This window comes from Cuculus canorus, chromosome W, assembly GCF_017976375.1.
Source record: "Cuculus canorus isolate bCucCan1 chromosome W, bCucCan1.pri, whole genome shotgun sequence".
Lineage (NCBI taxonomy): Eukaryota > Metazoa > Chordata > Aves > Cuculiformes > Cuculidae > Cuculus > Cuculus canorus.
In genome coordinates this window covers 641,231-656,728 of record NC_071440.1, presented here as the reverse complement: position 1 = coordinate 656,728, position 15,498 = coordinate 641,231, and the positions used below count along the sequence as shown (strand labels likewise).

At 40.6% G+C, this 15,498-nt stretch overlaps 1 protein-coding gene across 1 annotated transcript; it reads left to right on the top strand.

Moving 5' to 3' along the window:
* Positions 1-1,508: 1,508 nt before the first annotated feature.
* Positions 1,509-14,120, top strand: LOC128850296 (activated RNA polymerase II transcriptional coactivator p15). Its single transcript, XM_054053323.1, has 4 exons — positions 1,509-1,580; positions 3,306-3,425; positions 11,618-11,726; positions 14,041-14,120. Exons 1-4 carry the CDS (start codon positions 1,509-1,511, stop codon positions 14,118-14,120), a joined length of 381 nt encoding a protein of 126 aa, XP_053909298.1.
* Positions 14,121-15,498: the final 1,378 nt, after the last annotated feature.

The following is a 15,498-nucleotide window of genomic DNA, read 5'->3' as shown; positions in this document are numbered from 1 at the left end:
TTTTGTGTTGCCTTTTCCCTCCTTCGTTGCCGGTAACCTGCATTCCTCTTGCTGTCACCCTGTCCCGGGAGGACCTGGGCGTCTTTGCCCACGTCTCCCTATCGGGCCCTCGCTCCTGGGGGGGAGGAGGCAACACGAGTTGTAGAAAAAAGGAAGAGGAGAGCAAAATGGCGTCTGGGTCCCGCCTACCTTGTCTTCCTAGTTCGTCCTCTCTCATTTTCCGTTCTCTCGTCTTATTCCGCCCTTGCTCTCTCCGGTACTTCGGTGTCTCCACGCGTTCTACCTGTCGGCTTCTTCCGAGGGGCACCCGCCTCCCCGTATTTCTTTTTCCTCCAGTTTCTGCCCCCACCTTCCTCCATTTTGTTACTCCATCCTGATGCGATTTCTGGGGTTCTCTCTCTTGCTCTGCTGGTGCTCCCCCTCCCATCAGACATTTCTTGTTCGGCCTCCCGGTTACGTGTCATTGCTGTGCTTAGTTTTTGCATTGTCCCGCTCCAGCTTTCGTCTACATCCTGCAGCGTGGCTTATGTGTGCTTCCCATGTTCTATTTCATTTTCAGTACTACAGCTTCTATCGTTGTGCTCCATACTATTAAAACAGAACTTGCCCTAATTTAGAACCACATTGATCCTATAGCATTATTCAGGCTCTGTTTTTTCTTTTGCACATGGTTTATTTCATTGCCAGTTTAAAAGCACTGTTATTCCTTTTTCTTTCCTGAGATAAGCTGCTTTAATCTTTTATTAGCCTGTCCTAGCTGTAGTTTATTTTATACGATTTCTACCTGTGGTGTTTATTTTTATTCTGAAAGAACAAATAAGCAATTTATTTGTTAGAAAGAATTTCTAGTAGCAGGCAAAATTTTAAACTGCTACATCTAACCACATATTTGCATACACCTGGCAGCATACATTCAAGGAAAGTTGAATGTTTGCTTGTCTGGCAGATGAATAGACTCTAGTGACTGGTGTGGTAAAGCTACAGTGAAAATATTAATTGCAATACTGTAGCTAAGATTTTTTTTCAGATTTTTGTGTTATTGATGGGAATTCTAGCATTGTGTATGACGATTATGCAGCTGTTGCTTGCAAATTCAACTAGACGAAATACCTGTGTAAGAATATAGACAATGCTGGGGCTTTAATAATTTATATTTATGAATGTAATAATGAGAATTTGACTGGACAGTATTGTAATTTTTACATTATGGTTTCTACTGTACCCGAGGGGATATGAAACTGGTGAAAAATTGTCTCACTGTAAACAGTTCAGAATCTGAAACACTGCACTTATGGTAGTTGCAGCAAAAAGGGGAAGAGATATAAGAGGGGAGGGTGTTTGAGATCACATCTACAATGTGTGTTAAAGCGTATATGAAAAGGCAGGAAAACCTTTGGGAGGGTTTTCAATAAGATGAACTTTTGCAAACTGGTTTGAAGATGGCTTTCTAGCCCTAATAGGACACATATTCATTGTTCAGTGTTTTCATGTTGTCTTTCTCTTCTAGAATGCCTAAGTCAAAGGAACTTGTGTCTTCAAGCTCATCTGCCAGTGATTCAGATAGTGAACTTGACAAAAAGGTGAACATTATATGCAGTTTGACTACTGTATTAACTCTTGTATTTCAGGTTGGAGTTAAGGAATTAGGTGAGCGTTATGTCACAAAATGCATGTTATTCCATATGATTTATCGGAAACTTGGGAAAAAAACAAACCCAAACACCTCTCCCAACCCCAAAACAACAAAAGCCAACAAAAGGAAACCCCCCAAACCCCTCAAGATTAGGGTTTGGGTGGATGCTTTTTGCTTTGCAGTAAACTTTTTTTTTTAAGTTGCATTTTCCTTTATTCAGGATTTTCTATATGGTATATCTAGCCACAAGCTTCCTGGAATTCTTCACTGCTTTGTGGCAAGTGATAGAAGGCTTCTGTGTAAGCTGGCCCCGGTGGCAAGAATTTGGACTTAATTTTGAGGACATCCCTGTCCCCCTTCTTTTTGGTATCTGGATTACTTGCAAGTCCAAAACAAAAACCTCCCCTTGCCCTGTCATCCACGTGCCACTTGCTTATCTTGTTTGCATGTTCTCTTTCTCTGTTTCATTTCAGATTCTTACATTTACTGTAATAACATTTGCTAGTTTCTCAGTTGAGCTGAGCCAACCTGAATGTCTTTGAGTTGATAATTTTAACATGAACTGTTTTAAATGTATAGATTTAGTGTTCTCATTTATTTTTAATAGTTATTTAATTTATAAGTTTGTATAGATGTACCAGTCATTGCGAACAAAAATTGAATGCAACGGTAAATTTATCTTTGTAAGAAATGTAGGTGATAATGCAGACATCAGGTCTTTTGGATGAAGAGACTTGGTCTGCTTTACTGAATTGATTCAATGTGACTTGGTTGCACTTAACAAATTAGGTGTTTTGTCAAATCTTAATATGAGAAAATGGTCAGGCGATTTTTGGGTATTTTTATTGTTGTTAGGGAAATGTATTCCTGAAAAGATATAGTCAATCTGCTTCAGTGGACAGTAAGGGGTGACTTTTTTTTTTTTTTTTTCCCCCTATTACAACCTCCCATATTTGTTGGAGCTGTTTGTCTTTAAAAGAGGCTGTCTATGATATGATTCTAGAAGGTGAGATTAATTTTTGGTATCTTTGTATTACTCTTTCTTTGGGGCAGACGTGATTGCTATATAACCATTAGTAGAAATAAGAACTTTGTAGCATCTGCTAGCAAAGTAATCTGATTTATAGGTGATATTGTCTGAATGCTTTAAAAACATGTTTAATTTATCATGCTGTGGATGGAGATTGAACTCCAATTAAAAAAAGTTCGATTTGGCTTCCAGATCTTTTCTTCGTTATCTCATCTATTATTTTTTTCTTTTTTTTAGAAGAGTTGTTAGCTGTCCTGCATTTTTCATTGCACTAAGTGGAAAGGAAGTTGAAACTTGCATTAGACTTCAAAATTTTAATTAAAGCTACTGAACTGACAATATTACTGTGCAAAAAGAGTAGGCTTTTTGAAATGTATTTTGATCTAATTCAGTTCTCTTTAAAGCCAAAGTATTATGGTAAACTTGACTGGGAACAGAATAGGGCTCACTGAAGATTTTCTCTTTTTTTTTTTTTTTTTTAAATTCCAGCCTTCACAGAAGGAAGGTGATAACGTGTACTGCATAGCAGTAGTTTGTGTAGTTTGTGACCTCTAACGTAAACTTTTTTGTAACTTATAAAATGAGTTGTTGTTCATGCATTTTTTTTTATGGTTTTTGGTTTTTTTTCATTCTTGCTCCAAGGCAAAGCGGAAAAAGCAAGCGGCTCCAGAAAAGCCTGTAAAGAAACAGAAGACTGGCGAAAGTTCAAAAGGTGCAGCTTCTTCTAAGCAAAGCAGTAACAGAGATGAGAATATGTTTCAGGTAAAATTGATGACCCTATTAGAATCATAGAATCAACAGGTTGGAAAAGACCTCTTGGATCATCGAGTCCAGAGGAGGGCTACAAAGATGATCAGAGGGCTGGAGCACCTTCCCTGCGAGGACAGGCTGAGAGAGTTGGGCTTGTTCAGCCTGGAGAAGAGAAGGCTCCAAGGAGATCTTATAGCGACCTTCCAGTACCTGAAAGGGGCCTACAGGAAAGCTGGAGAGGGACTATTCATAAAGGCTTATGGCGATAGGACCAGGGGGAACAGGTGTAAACTGGAGAGGGGCAGATTTAGGCTTGATATAAGGAAGAATTTCTTCACCATGAGAGTGGTGAGGCACTGGAACAGGTTGCCCAGGGAGGTTGTGGCTGCCCCATCCCTGGAGGTGTTCAAGGCCAGGTTGGATGGGGCCTTGGGCAGCCTGATCTAGTGGGATGTCCCTGCCCGTGGCAGGGGGGTTGGAGCTAGATGATCTTTAAGTCCATTCCAACCCAAACTATTCTATGATTGCGTAGCTTAAGTTAAGTGTGAGTGCTGTCCTTCCACAAGAACTTTTAATTTTGTTGCTCTTCAGTTCCCTGGCATTCAGGTCTTCTTAGGAGTGGATGCTCTTGTGCCACGGCCTGCTGGGGAGCAGGGTTGGATGTTTGCATGCTCCTGCCAGTAATTCAGTTCAGTTAGTCCCCCTAGTTTGAACAGGAGTGGTGTTGAGGCCTCAGACTGGCCCACGGTGTGGATGTCTGTCAGAGATGGGGCCACCTTTCTTGCAGAGGGGGTATTTTCATAGAATCACCAGGTTGGAAAAGACCTCTTGGATCATCGAGTCCAGCCATTCCTATCTACCACTAAACCATGTCCCTGAGTGTAGGGAAATGTAAATGTTATAAAATGATGTAAAATGTAAACAAGAGATAACTGTAGGCCAGCTGAGTCGAACTTAATTGCTGCAGCTGTGAGATCCTGAGAAGTGGCCAATCAAGAGAGATCTGGCTATCTGAGGCACCTGAGCACTTTGTCTACTCATCTCTTAAATACCTCCAGGGATGGGGACTCGACCATCTCCCTGGGCAGGCTGTTTCAGTCCCCATTGAGCCCTTTCTGTGAAAATTTTTTTCCTGATGTCCAGCCTGAACCTCCCCTGGTGCAGCTTGAGGCCATTCCCCCTTGTCCTGTCCCCTGTCACTTGGGAGCAGAGGCCAGCTCCCTCCTCTCCACAACCTCCTTTCAGGTAGTTGTAGAGAGCAATAAGGTCTCCCCTCAGCCTCCTCTTCTCCAGGCTAAACAACCCCAGTTCCCTCAGCCGCTCCTCGTAAGACTTGTTCTCCAGCCCCCTCACCAGCTTTGTTGCTCTTCTCTGGACACGCTCCAGAGCCTCAACATCCTTCTTGTAGCGAGAGGCCCAGAACTGAACACAGGATTCGAGATGCAGTCTCACCAGTGCTGAGTCCAGGGGCAGAATCACCTCCTTGGACCTGCTGGCCATGCCGTTTCTGATCCAAGCCAAGATGCCATTGGCCTTCTTAGCCACCTGGGCACACTGCTGGCTCACGTTCAGTCAGCTGTCAATCAACACCCCCAGGTTGTTCTCCTCCGTGCAGCTTTCCAGCCCCTCTTCCCCTAGTCTGTGGCATTGCACAGGATTGTTGTGCCCCAAGTGCAGGACCCGGCATTTGGCCTTGTTAAACCTCATGCCATTGGTCTCGGCCCAGCGGTCCAGCCTGTTCAGATCCCTTTGCAGAGCCTCCCTACCCTCCAGCAGATCGACACTTCCTCCCAGCTTAGTGTCGTCTGCAATCTTGCAAAGAGTGCACTCAATGCCTTCATCCGGGCCATTGATAAAGATATTGAAGAGGACTTTATGAGGCAATCTGAATATCTTGGTGGCATAGTGCTTGGTTTCCTGAAGCCTTGGCCAAAGGGGATTACGATGCTAGCATGCAGGTGAGACGCTCAGCAAAAGCATTGTTGGGGTTCATCAGGGTAAAAGAATCCGAGTTGTGGCAATTGATTCTAACCCTCATGTCTTTGCCCATGGTAACTCTCATTTTGTCTGTAAATATAGCACTTACTGTGAGCATACTGTAAATATTAGATCAAGACAGTCTCTGTGTGGAAATGTTTTGTTTTTTTCAATCGTGGCTCTTGAAAGAAAGGTTCTTGGAACCCAAAGTATGGACTCTTCATTCTGATTTAACTAGATCAAGGGCAACGTGGCTTCTGTCTTATAAGACAGTGTCTTGGAATGAGTTTTGCTTGTTCCTTTATGATGCAGGTTTTTCTCACTTAACATCCAAAAAGGTTGTAATTTTTGACATTGTCCTTATTTTTAAGATGGGATGAATGTACGTTTTTCAGTAGCAAAAAGCATTTGTGAAGCCAGGGTGCTGCAGTTCCTGGGGTTAGCTGAGGCTGTAGCACTATGTGCTAAAAGCTGTGCAAGAATATACATGGCTCAGAATTACCTGTTTTAGGGGTGTGGTTTAAGGCTTATTAAACGTCTGTGACTAGCTGGCTTGAAAGGGGCAGGGAATAGAAAAGGAACTTAGAGACTTTGATTCTTAAGTTTATGAGATGGTACGGTAGAGGTGCTAATAAGATGGCCACAATACTATGTAAGGCAAATGGTTTGGGGCTGTAGCTGTACAAAGTAATATGGGGGGAAAAAAAATCTTCTCTAGAGAGAAGACCTGCTTAACTGATACTGTAATATAGGGTGGTTGTTTTTAATGTACCAATTCTTACTTTCCTCTCCATGTATAATTGGAGGGAGAGCTTCAGTTTAAGACACTGGGTATCGGTGCCTGGACTTCCATATCGAAGGAAGAATATAATTGTTTTAGTTCTCTTGGGGCATGATTTGATCCATGTAGGAAAAATGCGATAGTTTTTTTGAGCTCTAACTGCATTCGAGGCGTCATTAGGTGTAGAAGATACTATGTATAGGTTTATGCTATGCTTGTAATAGGCTCAGAAATTCTAGCCTTAGGGAAAACAATTAAAATTCTTAAAGCTCTCCTGATCAAAAAAAAACCCAGACCCCAAACCAAACCAAATCCTTTCAAATATAAGCAAAAGCATTTGTGTGCTCTGATTTCTTTCAACCTTTTTGCCTAAGATAATAAGTTACTAAAAACGGGCAGTAGAGGACTGTGTTAGTATGATAAGAGCAGGATTTTCCTGGTGTTGAGTAAAATATAGAAAAAAATATTTCAGTTTGAAATTTGACCTAAACCATCAGCCTTCCTTAGTCTCTGCCTGCCTTTTAGTTACTCAACAACAAAAGGGTTTTAGATTGTTTATTGTGTTATGTGAAGCATTGTGGATTTTACATCAGCTTGCGTGTTAACGTAGATGCAACTGTTTCAGTGCAGAAATAGCACTGTAGGTCTGAGGATACTTCCAGTACTACCCAAGCGAGCGTGCTGGAAGATCTAGTTGTGTGTTAACTTTTAGGTATAGTTTTGTTTGTTCTAGGACTATTAGTAATACTAGAAACTCTCCTCTGTGTTTCCCCATGGTAGTAAAATGATCTCTGTGCAAGCAACTTTGCAGTATAACTTGGAAGTGTGGCCTCAATTGATGGAAATCAGACTGTAAGGTCTAGGATAGTCAGAAGTTCTGTGGCGTCCATATTGTGCGTGGAAGTGGCATCATGTGAAATTACATGAAACTTGATGGCTCGCTGTTCTACACCTTTGGGCTGTGTTCTTAAATTATACAGCTTCTATTAATATCAGGCTCATTGTGACTGCTGTATTCAAAAGAATCAGCATTTTTATAGAGATCTATGCTTTATTATTTTTGTTTGAAACTAATTACAGAGAACAGAGTAATTGTAAGTAGAAGGGGATTAATTCTGTATAAGAGACCAAGTGTATCTTATTTACATGTCTTGGCCTTTTTAGGCTTCATACGTAGCCTAGTATGCTTTGCAACGTGTTAAAGAATTTGGGTGCAGTTGGAGTGTGGAAATTTCTCACTCCCATTTGTGATGTATTACGAGAGGCCCTAAGGACAAGCATTATTCATGTTAACGTGGAAGAGTTTAGTGTTGATACATTAGATTCCTGTCTGGCTTCAAAGCAACGTGAGTTCTGCATCGTGTGCTTTGGTTAGTTTGACAAATCCTGTCCATCTACATATGCCTGATTTGCATAAGGTTTCTTAATGCTTTCAGGATACAGTATTCATGACTGTCCAGTGTGGAACCACATGATGTGGTCAGGCATTTCACAGAAATTGTTACTTCAAGGGTAGTTTGCCTGTTGTCCTCATTGTCCTGTGTCCTCCTCTTTTTTTTTTTTTTTTTTTAAAAAAGTTTGGGTCAAATTTGGTTTTTTGACTTATGAGAAACAAGTTCTTCAGTTTCCCAGTGTAATGTCTTTAGCTTTCATGTGCTCCTGAAAGTAGATAAATATATAATTTGTGATGGTCTGGAAGGTGATTTTGAAATGCCTTGGTGACCATCCAAGTTTCAGAATTAATGGGCTAAACCAGTTTGCTGTGTTGCAGATCTCAGCTGTTTGCAGATCTCAGCTGTTTACAGATCTTTCTATTCTAGGAGTTTATATTAGCTTATTGTGCTGCTTCTAATGCTATATACATATAGTTATCAGCTAAGAAAGAAGGATGCTTTTTTTTGCTGTTTCTGTTTCCACAGTGTGTATACAGTTTAATCAAGGTAAACTGGAAATAAGAGGAAAAATGGTGAAGAATGTGGTTGCTGAAAGCTGTACAGGAAGTCAGTTGCATAGCTGTGAAAGAAACCTAGACGCAGTTCAGTGCGTTTTATTCTAAGAAATGAAAACCGGGAAATAGGGTTTTCAGTGTCTTCCAATTTATTTAATTCAATAGAATCTTATATCTAAGGAAATCTTAAATAAAATAAAAAGTATATGAACTTGTCTGTGAAGCTTGAACTGCAGTAACTACCATGCTATAAATCAGTACAGCCCTTGGAACACTAATGTGGTTACAGAGATTCAAAGGTCTTGGTGAAATTATTCTAGGACTATCAGCTGCTGCATGAACAAAGAATTGTTCAGAAATGACTCAATGCCAGAATTGCAGGTAACTGAACTTCAAGAAACATCAATTTACTTAGATTAAGAGTTTTGATTCAGTTTTTTTAACTCTATTTTAGAAGCCTATTTAAAACTTAGAATCATAGAATAGTTTGGGTTGGAAGGGACCTTAAAGATCATCTAGTTCCAACCCCCCTGCCACGGGCAGAGACGTCCCACTAGATCAGGCTGCCCAAGGTCCCATCCAACCTGGCCTTGAACACCTCCAGGGATGGGGCAGCCACAACTTCCCTGGGCAACCTGTTCCAGTGCCTCACCACTCATGGTGAAGAAATTCTTCCTTATATCAAGCCTAAATCTGCCCCTCTCCAATTTATACCCGTTCCCCCTCGTCCGATCACTACAAGCCTTTGCGAATAGTCCCTCCCCAGCTTTCTTGTAGGCCCCTTCAGGTACTGGAAGGTCGCTATAAGATCTCCTCTGAGCCTTCTTTTCTCCAGCCTGAACAAGCCCAACTCTCTCAGCCTGTCCTCGTATGGGAGGTGCTCCAGCCCTCTGATCATCTCTGGACCCGTTCCAACAGTTCCATCTCCTCCTTACGTTGAGGACTCCAGAACTGGACACAGTATTCTGGATGAGGTCTCACAAGAGAGGAATAGAGGGGCAGAATCACCTCCCTCGATCTGCTGTATCCAGCATCCCAGAGTCCTGAGCGAATTGACTGATGTGGTGGCCAAGCCACTCTCCGTGATATTTGAAAAGTCATGGCAGTCAGGAGAAGTCCCTGGTGACTGGAAGAAGGGTGGCATTGTGCCCATTTCTAAAAAGGGTAGAAAAGACGACCCTGAGAGCTACCGACCTGTCAGCCTCACCTCTGTGCCTGGGAAGATCATGGAACAGGTCCTCCTAGAAGACCTGCTAAAGCACGTGGAGGACAGGGAGGTGATTAATGGCAGCCAGCATGGCTTCACCAGGGGCAAATCCTGTATGACCAACCTAGTGGCTTTCTATGATGGGGTAACCGCAGCAGTGGACACGGGTAAGCTGACGGATGTGGTCTGTCTGGACTTCTGTAAAGCCTTTGACATGGTCCCCCACAACATCCTTCTCTCTACGTTGGAGAGATATGGATTTGATGGGTGGACGGTACGGTGCATAAGAAACTGGTTGGATGGTCATATTCAGAGAGTAGTGGTCAACAGCTTGATGTCCAGATGGAGATCCATGACAAGTGGTGTCCCTCGGGGGTCTGTACTGGGACCGGTGCTGTTCAATATCTTTATCAATGATATTGACAGCGAGATTGAGTGCACCCTCAGCAAGTTTGCGGATGACACCAAGCTGAGTGGTGTAGTTGCCACAGCGGAAGGACAGGATGTCATCCAGAGGGACCTGGACAGACTGGAGAAGTGGGGTTGTGAGAACCACGTGAGGTTCAACCAGGCCAAGTGCAAGGTCCTACACGTGGGTTGGGGCAATCCTCGATTTCAGTACAGGATGGGGGGTGACGTGATTGAGAGCAGCCCTGCAGAGAAGGGCTTGGGGCTGCTGGTTGATGAGAAGCTCGACGTGAGCCGGCAGTGTGTGCTCGCAGCCCAGAAGGCCAACCGTATCCTGGGCTGCATCAAAAGAAGCGTGGCCAGCAAGGTGAGGGAGGGGATTCTGCCCTTCTATTCTTCTCTTGTGAGACCTCACCTGGAGTGTTGTGTCCAGCTCTGGAATCCTCAACACAAGAAGGTGATGGAACTGTTGGAACGGGCCCACAGTAGGGCTGCAAAGATGATCAGAGGGCTGGAGCACCTTCCCTACGAGGACAGGCTGAGAGAGTTGGGCTTGTTCAGCCTGGAGAAGAGACGGCTCCAAGGAGCTCTTATAGCGACCTTCCAGTACCTGAAAGGGGGCCTACAAGAAAGCTGGGGAGGGACTATTCGCAAAGGCTTCTAGTGATCGGACGAGGGGGAACGGGTATAAACTGGAGAGGGGCAGATTTAGCCTTGATATGAGGAAGAATTAATTCACCGTGAGAGTGGTGAGGTGCTGGAACAGGTTGCCCAGAGAAGTTGTGGCTGCCCCATCCCTGGAGGTGTTCAAGGCCAGGTTGGATGGGGCCCTGGGCAGCCTGATCAAGTGGGAGATGTTCCTGCCCATGGCAGGGTATTGGAACTAGATGGTCCCTTCCAACCCAAACTATTCTATGATTCTATGATCTGGAATTATTTGGCAATGCACTAATATTCTTTGATAGACCTGGAAAATGATGATGTTATGGAGTTCTACTTGAAGCTGGTTTTAGAGGTGACCTTTAAAGTCACTGAAGCTTTGTAGGGTAAACCCAAGAAATGTTCATGTAGTCTATTTTGGATATCCTTTGCCAGCAGTGCTGATGGACTTGGGCATGGTACCACGTTCGGTCTGAAAGAACTCTGCTACCATAACATCGTTTTTTTTTTAATGTAAAATTTGTAGTAATGTGAAGTATTTAATAAATCAATCACAAAATACTGTTCAGTTAAGCCACTGTGGTTTGAAATTACGAAATTCTGAAGTCACTTCATACTGTGCTACGTACTGGTAAACTTAAAGGTTTTGGATGTTTTTTTGGAACATCTGGTACATTACAATAGTCTCTTAAACGCTGTTCCGTACTGTGTTTTGTTTTTTTTAAAAAAAGGAAAGAAAAAAGGGGGGAGGGAAAAATACCCTCCTGAAACCGTGCTTCTCTCATGTGAATATCTAATTTGATTTCTGTACACATGGAATGGACTAAAATGTAGATTGCTGAGTAGAGCTTCCTCTTCCCTGTTTGTTTACAACTGTTACTAACAAATATGGCTATAGCAGAGGCAAAATTTTATTTTGGAAAACAGTAAATTAGTGGGTTTTGTAAGAGGTAAGCTTGTTAAGAATATAGGTATTTTTATTCTAGGAGAGCAACTTTTGCATCAAGCATTGAATTTTCAACTGGTTTTAAGTTGTTCATCCGTTTATATTGTCGTTACTTATTTGCCTACTGACTACTTTGTGTGAAGCTCTTGATCTAGTTGTTTCTCTGGTGCCCAGAATAAGCTGCAGTGTGCAGTGTCACGTGTTAAAGTCCAATACTGCTGGGAAAAGTGAATGCTGTAATATGTAAAATATCTAAAATATCTGTGTGTTTTGACAGATTGGCAAAATGAGATATGTCAGTGTTCGTGACTTTAAAGGGAAAATCTTAATTGATATCAGAGAATATTGGATGGATCAAGAAGGTGAAATGAAGCCTGGCAGAAAAGGTATTGTTCTGCTTTGTGGTAGTTTGTATTAAAACATTGTCTGCAATTTGCTGGAGAACTTTGCATCAGATTTTTATACTTTGTTATTACATTGTATTTTTAGAGTAATATTTTTATCTTTTTTATAATTAGTATTTCAACAAATGATTAGTTTTATCTGTAGATTATAAACAAAAGCAAAGTGGTTTTGTTGGCCTGAGTCTGTTTTCCTGGATGGATCCCCCATGACTTATGGAAAACAAGGCATCAAATACAAGCAAACTTGATATGGGAGTTATATACATAGCCATACATTTTCCCACTGATTAACTTAACTCAGTTTCTTGATTTTTATTGCAATTGGATTTCTTATTTCAGAATACACTGAAAAGATTTAAGTTATTAGTTTTTAATAATATGTTAATTTCTTTAAAGCAATTATTATCTTCCATTTTAATCAAATTTTAGATTAAAATTAATTAAAATATTGAATGTGACTAATTTTGTAAAGAATATTTAAATATTTGGTTCAGGTGAAAATACCTCAAGTGTTCATGTTTTGGTACTGTGCTTCTAATCTGCAACACAGCATAAGCCATTGTACCTTAAATTGCTACTACCATACCTACTTTTTATGGCATGCCTTCACTCAACCATTTTCAGAACTTTGCCACCTGCAAGATGGGGATGTGAGAATCGTTGCCGTAGTAGTGCTTTCCTTAATGTCACGTTGCTTCTGTTAGTAAAGCCTACTTTTAATCAGTTTTCATACTGTGCCAAGGAAAGAGGCAAGCATGAAACATCCTGTCCTGGAGATTGAAGACATTTAATATAGAAACAGCATAAGGTTTGTTACATTCTCCTAGTGCGTCCAGGAGCAAATAGACTTTTGGAAAGTTTGAGAAACATTTTCAACAGCTCTTAAAGAACCACTGAGTATAGGTTTGTATGAACAGGACTTTAAACTGTTGTGTTTTGATATGGAAATCAAAAGTATGTGCAGTTTGAGTGGTAACCTAAATTACATTATGTAAATAGAAATTTTCATCGGTGTGTCAAAAAGATTGATCTTTATTAGAATTATTTTATTAGAATAAAATTAATAATCTGATACAGTATGAGAGTTCTAATGTTCCATTGATGCACTCATGAGCCCCTTATCTAGCTATTCGAAAAACAATATGAACAGTTCAAATTGTGTAATAAAATATAGGAGAAAAAAAAAAATTCCAACAGCTTAGAATTATTTCCAGAAGCAGGTCTGAACTGCATGCAGTTTATCTGGGTATGTTGTTCAGGGACATCTTGATGATGTTTGATCCCCTAATAATGGTCAGCACACTTGGTCTAACTGTTTTCAAAAGAAACCTGCCCTCTAAAGGCTGGTGGAAAAGTGCTTAGAATAGTTCCATGCAGACTGTTTGCTGCTCTGATAAGACAGTGATGGTAGAAGAAAACCAAAAAAAGTGATGAGCCCCAAAAATGGAATTCAAAATTTTACCTGTTTTCAGGTCCTGCTCCACCTACAGGGAGAAAGCAATGAAGGAAGCCTGATCACTGAGGGGGAAGAGTTGGGGGTAAATAGTACAAGAGTCTTGCTGGAGAGTATGGGAGGTAGGCCTGTGAGTCTGTACTTGCATAGTTGGCGTAGAGATTTGGGGAGAAGAATGAGAAGACTGCACAAGGGAAACGTGCCTGGACTTGAACTTGAGGAAGTACAAACTTAGAACTGAGGAGATGGGTTGTGGGGCACTGAATAATTAATGATTGAATATCACTGGAAGTGATAGTGACCTTGAAGTGAAAAAATAAATTCTGTGTTGGTTTGTGAGTGCTAGGGAGTGGAATAGTGTCTCTCCAAAATGTTACTCATACTATATGTTATTCACAGTGCTAGAGCAGGAAGAAAACCACCCCAGAGTTATGGTATGTTAAAAGGGAATAGAAGTTTAGTCCACAGAAGTATGGCTCTTAGGAGACAACAGGAACATGATTGATTTCCTATATTTCTTTTGTGTTGCCTTCTGTCAAAGCCAGAGCTGTGTTTAACTTCCTGTGTTTAGCCCCAACACTTGTGAATGAATTTTTTTTTTTTATACTGCACTTGTTTTCTATGCAAGTTAAACTTATCCAGAAATAAGCTGAGGTCTAAAGTTAAACTAGTGTTCTAAATAAGTGGTTTAACTTTGTAACAGAGATGGTTGTTACGCTTGAGGTAGCATTAACAGTTATGACATAGACTTTGTGTATGAAACCAGCCTCTACAGTAATTATGCAAGATCCTGCGCTACAATATTCTTTTTTGTCCTAAGTATTTATTTTTAATGTATTTCAGGTATTTCTTTAAATCCAGAGCAGTGGAACCAGCTGAAGGAACAGATTTCTGATATTGATGATGCAGTAAGAAAACTGTAAATACAGAGCCATACAGAAAGCTTTATCGTTTTAGTTAAGTGGTCTTTTTACATTGGCTTTGGTTTTCTAAAATATTGTTTTCCAAGTTATTGTATATTCGAATTGCAAAATGATTTGTAAAATGAATACTTATAAATGTGCATTAAAAATGTATTCTGAGTGAGGCTATTTGTATATACATTTACTAAAAGGAAATGTGTTATTTTCATCTCATTGTATAAAATAAATCAAATAATATGTAAAGCATAGTTGTTGATGGCCTTTTGATTGAAAGCGTTTGCTGATAAGGCCACCTAATAGCTTTAGTCTTTGTTTTAGTCTCAGTTTAGTTAACCATTAATGTGAATTTGCTTTCTGAGGCAATTTATTTTTTTTTTCTTTTATTTCATACTCTTTGGTATTGCCCTGATAGCTTTCTGCTTTAAGACTTGACACAAACAGTGAATACCTGGTAAAACACATTTTTGTAGATAATTTTAAATACCGTATTTGCTAATTTACTGTATTTATTCAGATGTAAACAGTCCTAAGTATATAGACTTTTTGCGTTACTTGCATGAAGTGTTATGCTAAACAATAACACTTAAACACAAGCCACACACTCTTTCTTCCTGTTTTTCTATAGCTTGCTTGACTTAGAAAATATAATTAGCCTGTATTCTTAGACCCTAGATTTTAGAATGTGGTACATAAACTTTTACAGTAATAGACCTTAGAGTAAGCTAGTATTTAAAAGCTCCAAATGTGGTTATTAGATACCCTTTTCAAGCTTTGCATTAAATTAATTCTTGAACGCATACTGACTAGTTATTCTGTAGAAAAGAACAGTTAACCTGTCTTGGTAGGGCTTTTGTTCGTTTGAGAGTATTGTGTAAACAACAGTGCTTAAACTAGACTGTAACACAGGTTAAACAGTCAGACAGGGTTAAAAATGCTTCAGCCAAAACATCTGGCTATCGTGCTTCTGCCCTGTCCACACTACCTGCCCAAACCAGTTAACTTTGCTTGCCTTGTGTGGCTTATGTGCACAACTGTTATCTTTTGTAGAGAAGATACTTAGCGCTTGCAGTGGAGCACTGGTACATAGTGGATCATGACTAGCAATCTTCACTTGCCTACCAGTGTATTATTCTGATAAGGGAAGCTTCTGCTCTATTAGACTAGATGCTGCCCCAGTTGAAGGGCTTCTTGGTAGGTGTCACAAACTGTGGAATGAAGAAGGGAGAATATGATGTTTGAGTAGAACTTGGAGAGATAAGGGGCATGCTGGTTACAGAAGTTAACGGTGAAAGATCAAAGTTAGCTGACACAACTACGGGGAAGGAATGTATGTTAGTGGAATTGGAGAAGAGTTTTTCTGATTTAATTCAGTTAATGA

Coding starts and splice junctions, on each gene's coding strand:
- LOC128850296 (XM_054053323.1), top strand. CDS start 1,509: ATGCCTAAGTCAAAGGAACTTGTGTCTTCAAGCTCATCTGCCAGTGAT. Junction 3,426..11,617: donor GAGATGAGAATATGTTTCAG/GTAAAATTGATG, acceptor GTGTTTTGACAG/ATTGGCAAAATGAGATATGT. Junction 11,727..14,040: donor AATGAAGCCTGGCAGAAAAG/GTATTGTTCTGC, acceptor AATGTATTTCAG/GTATTTCTTTAAATCCAGAG.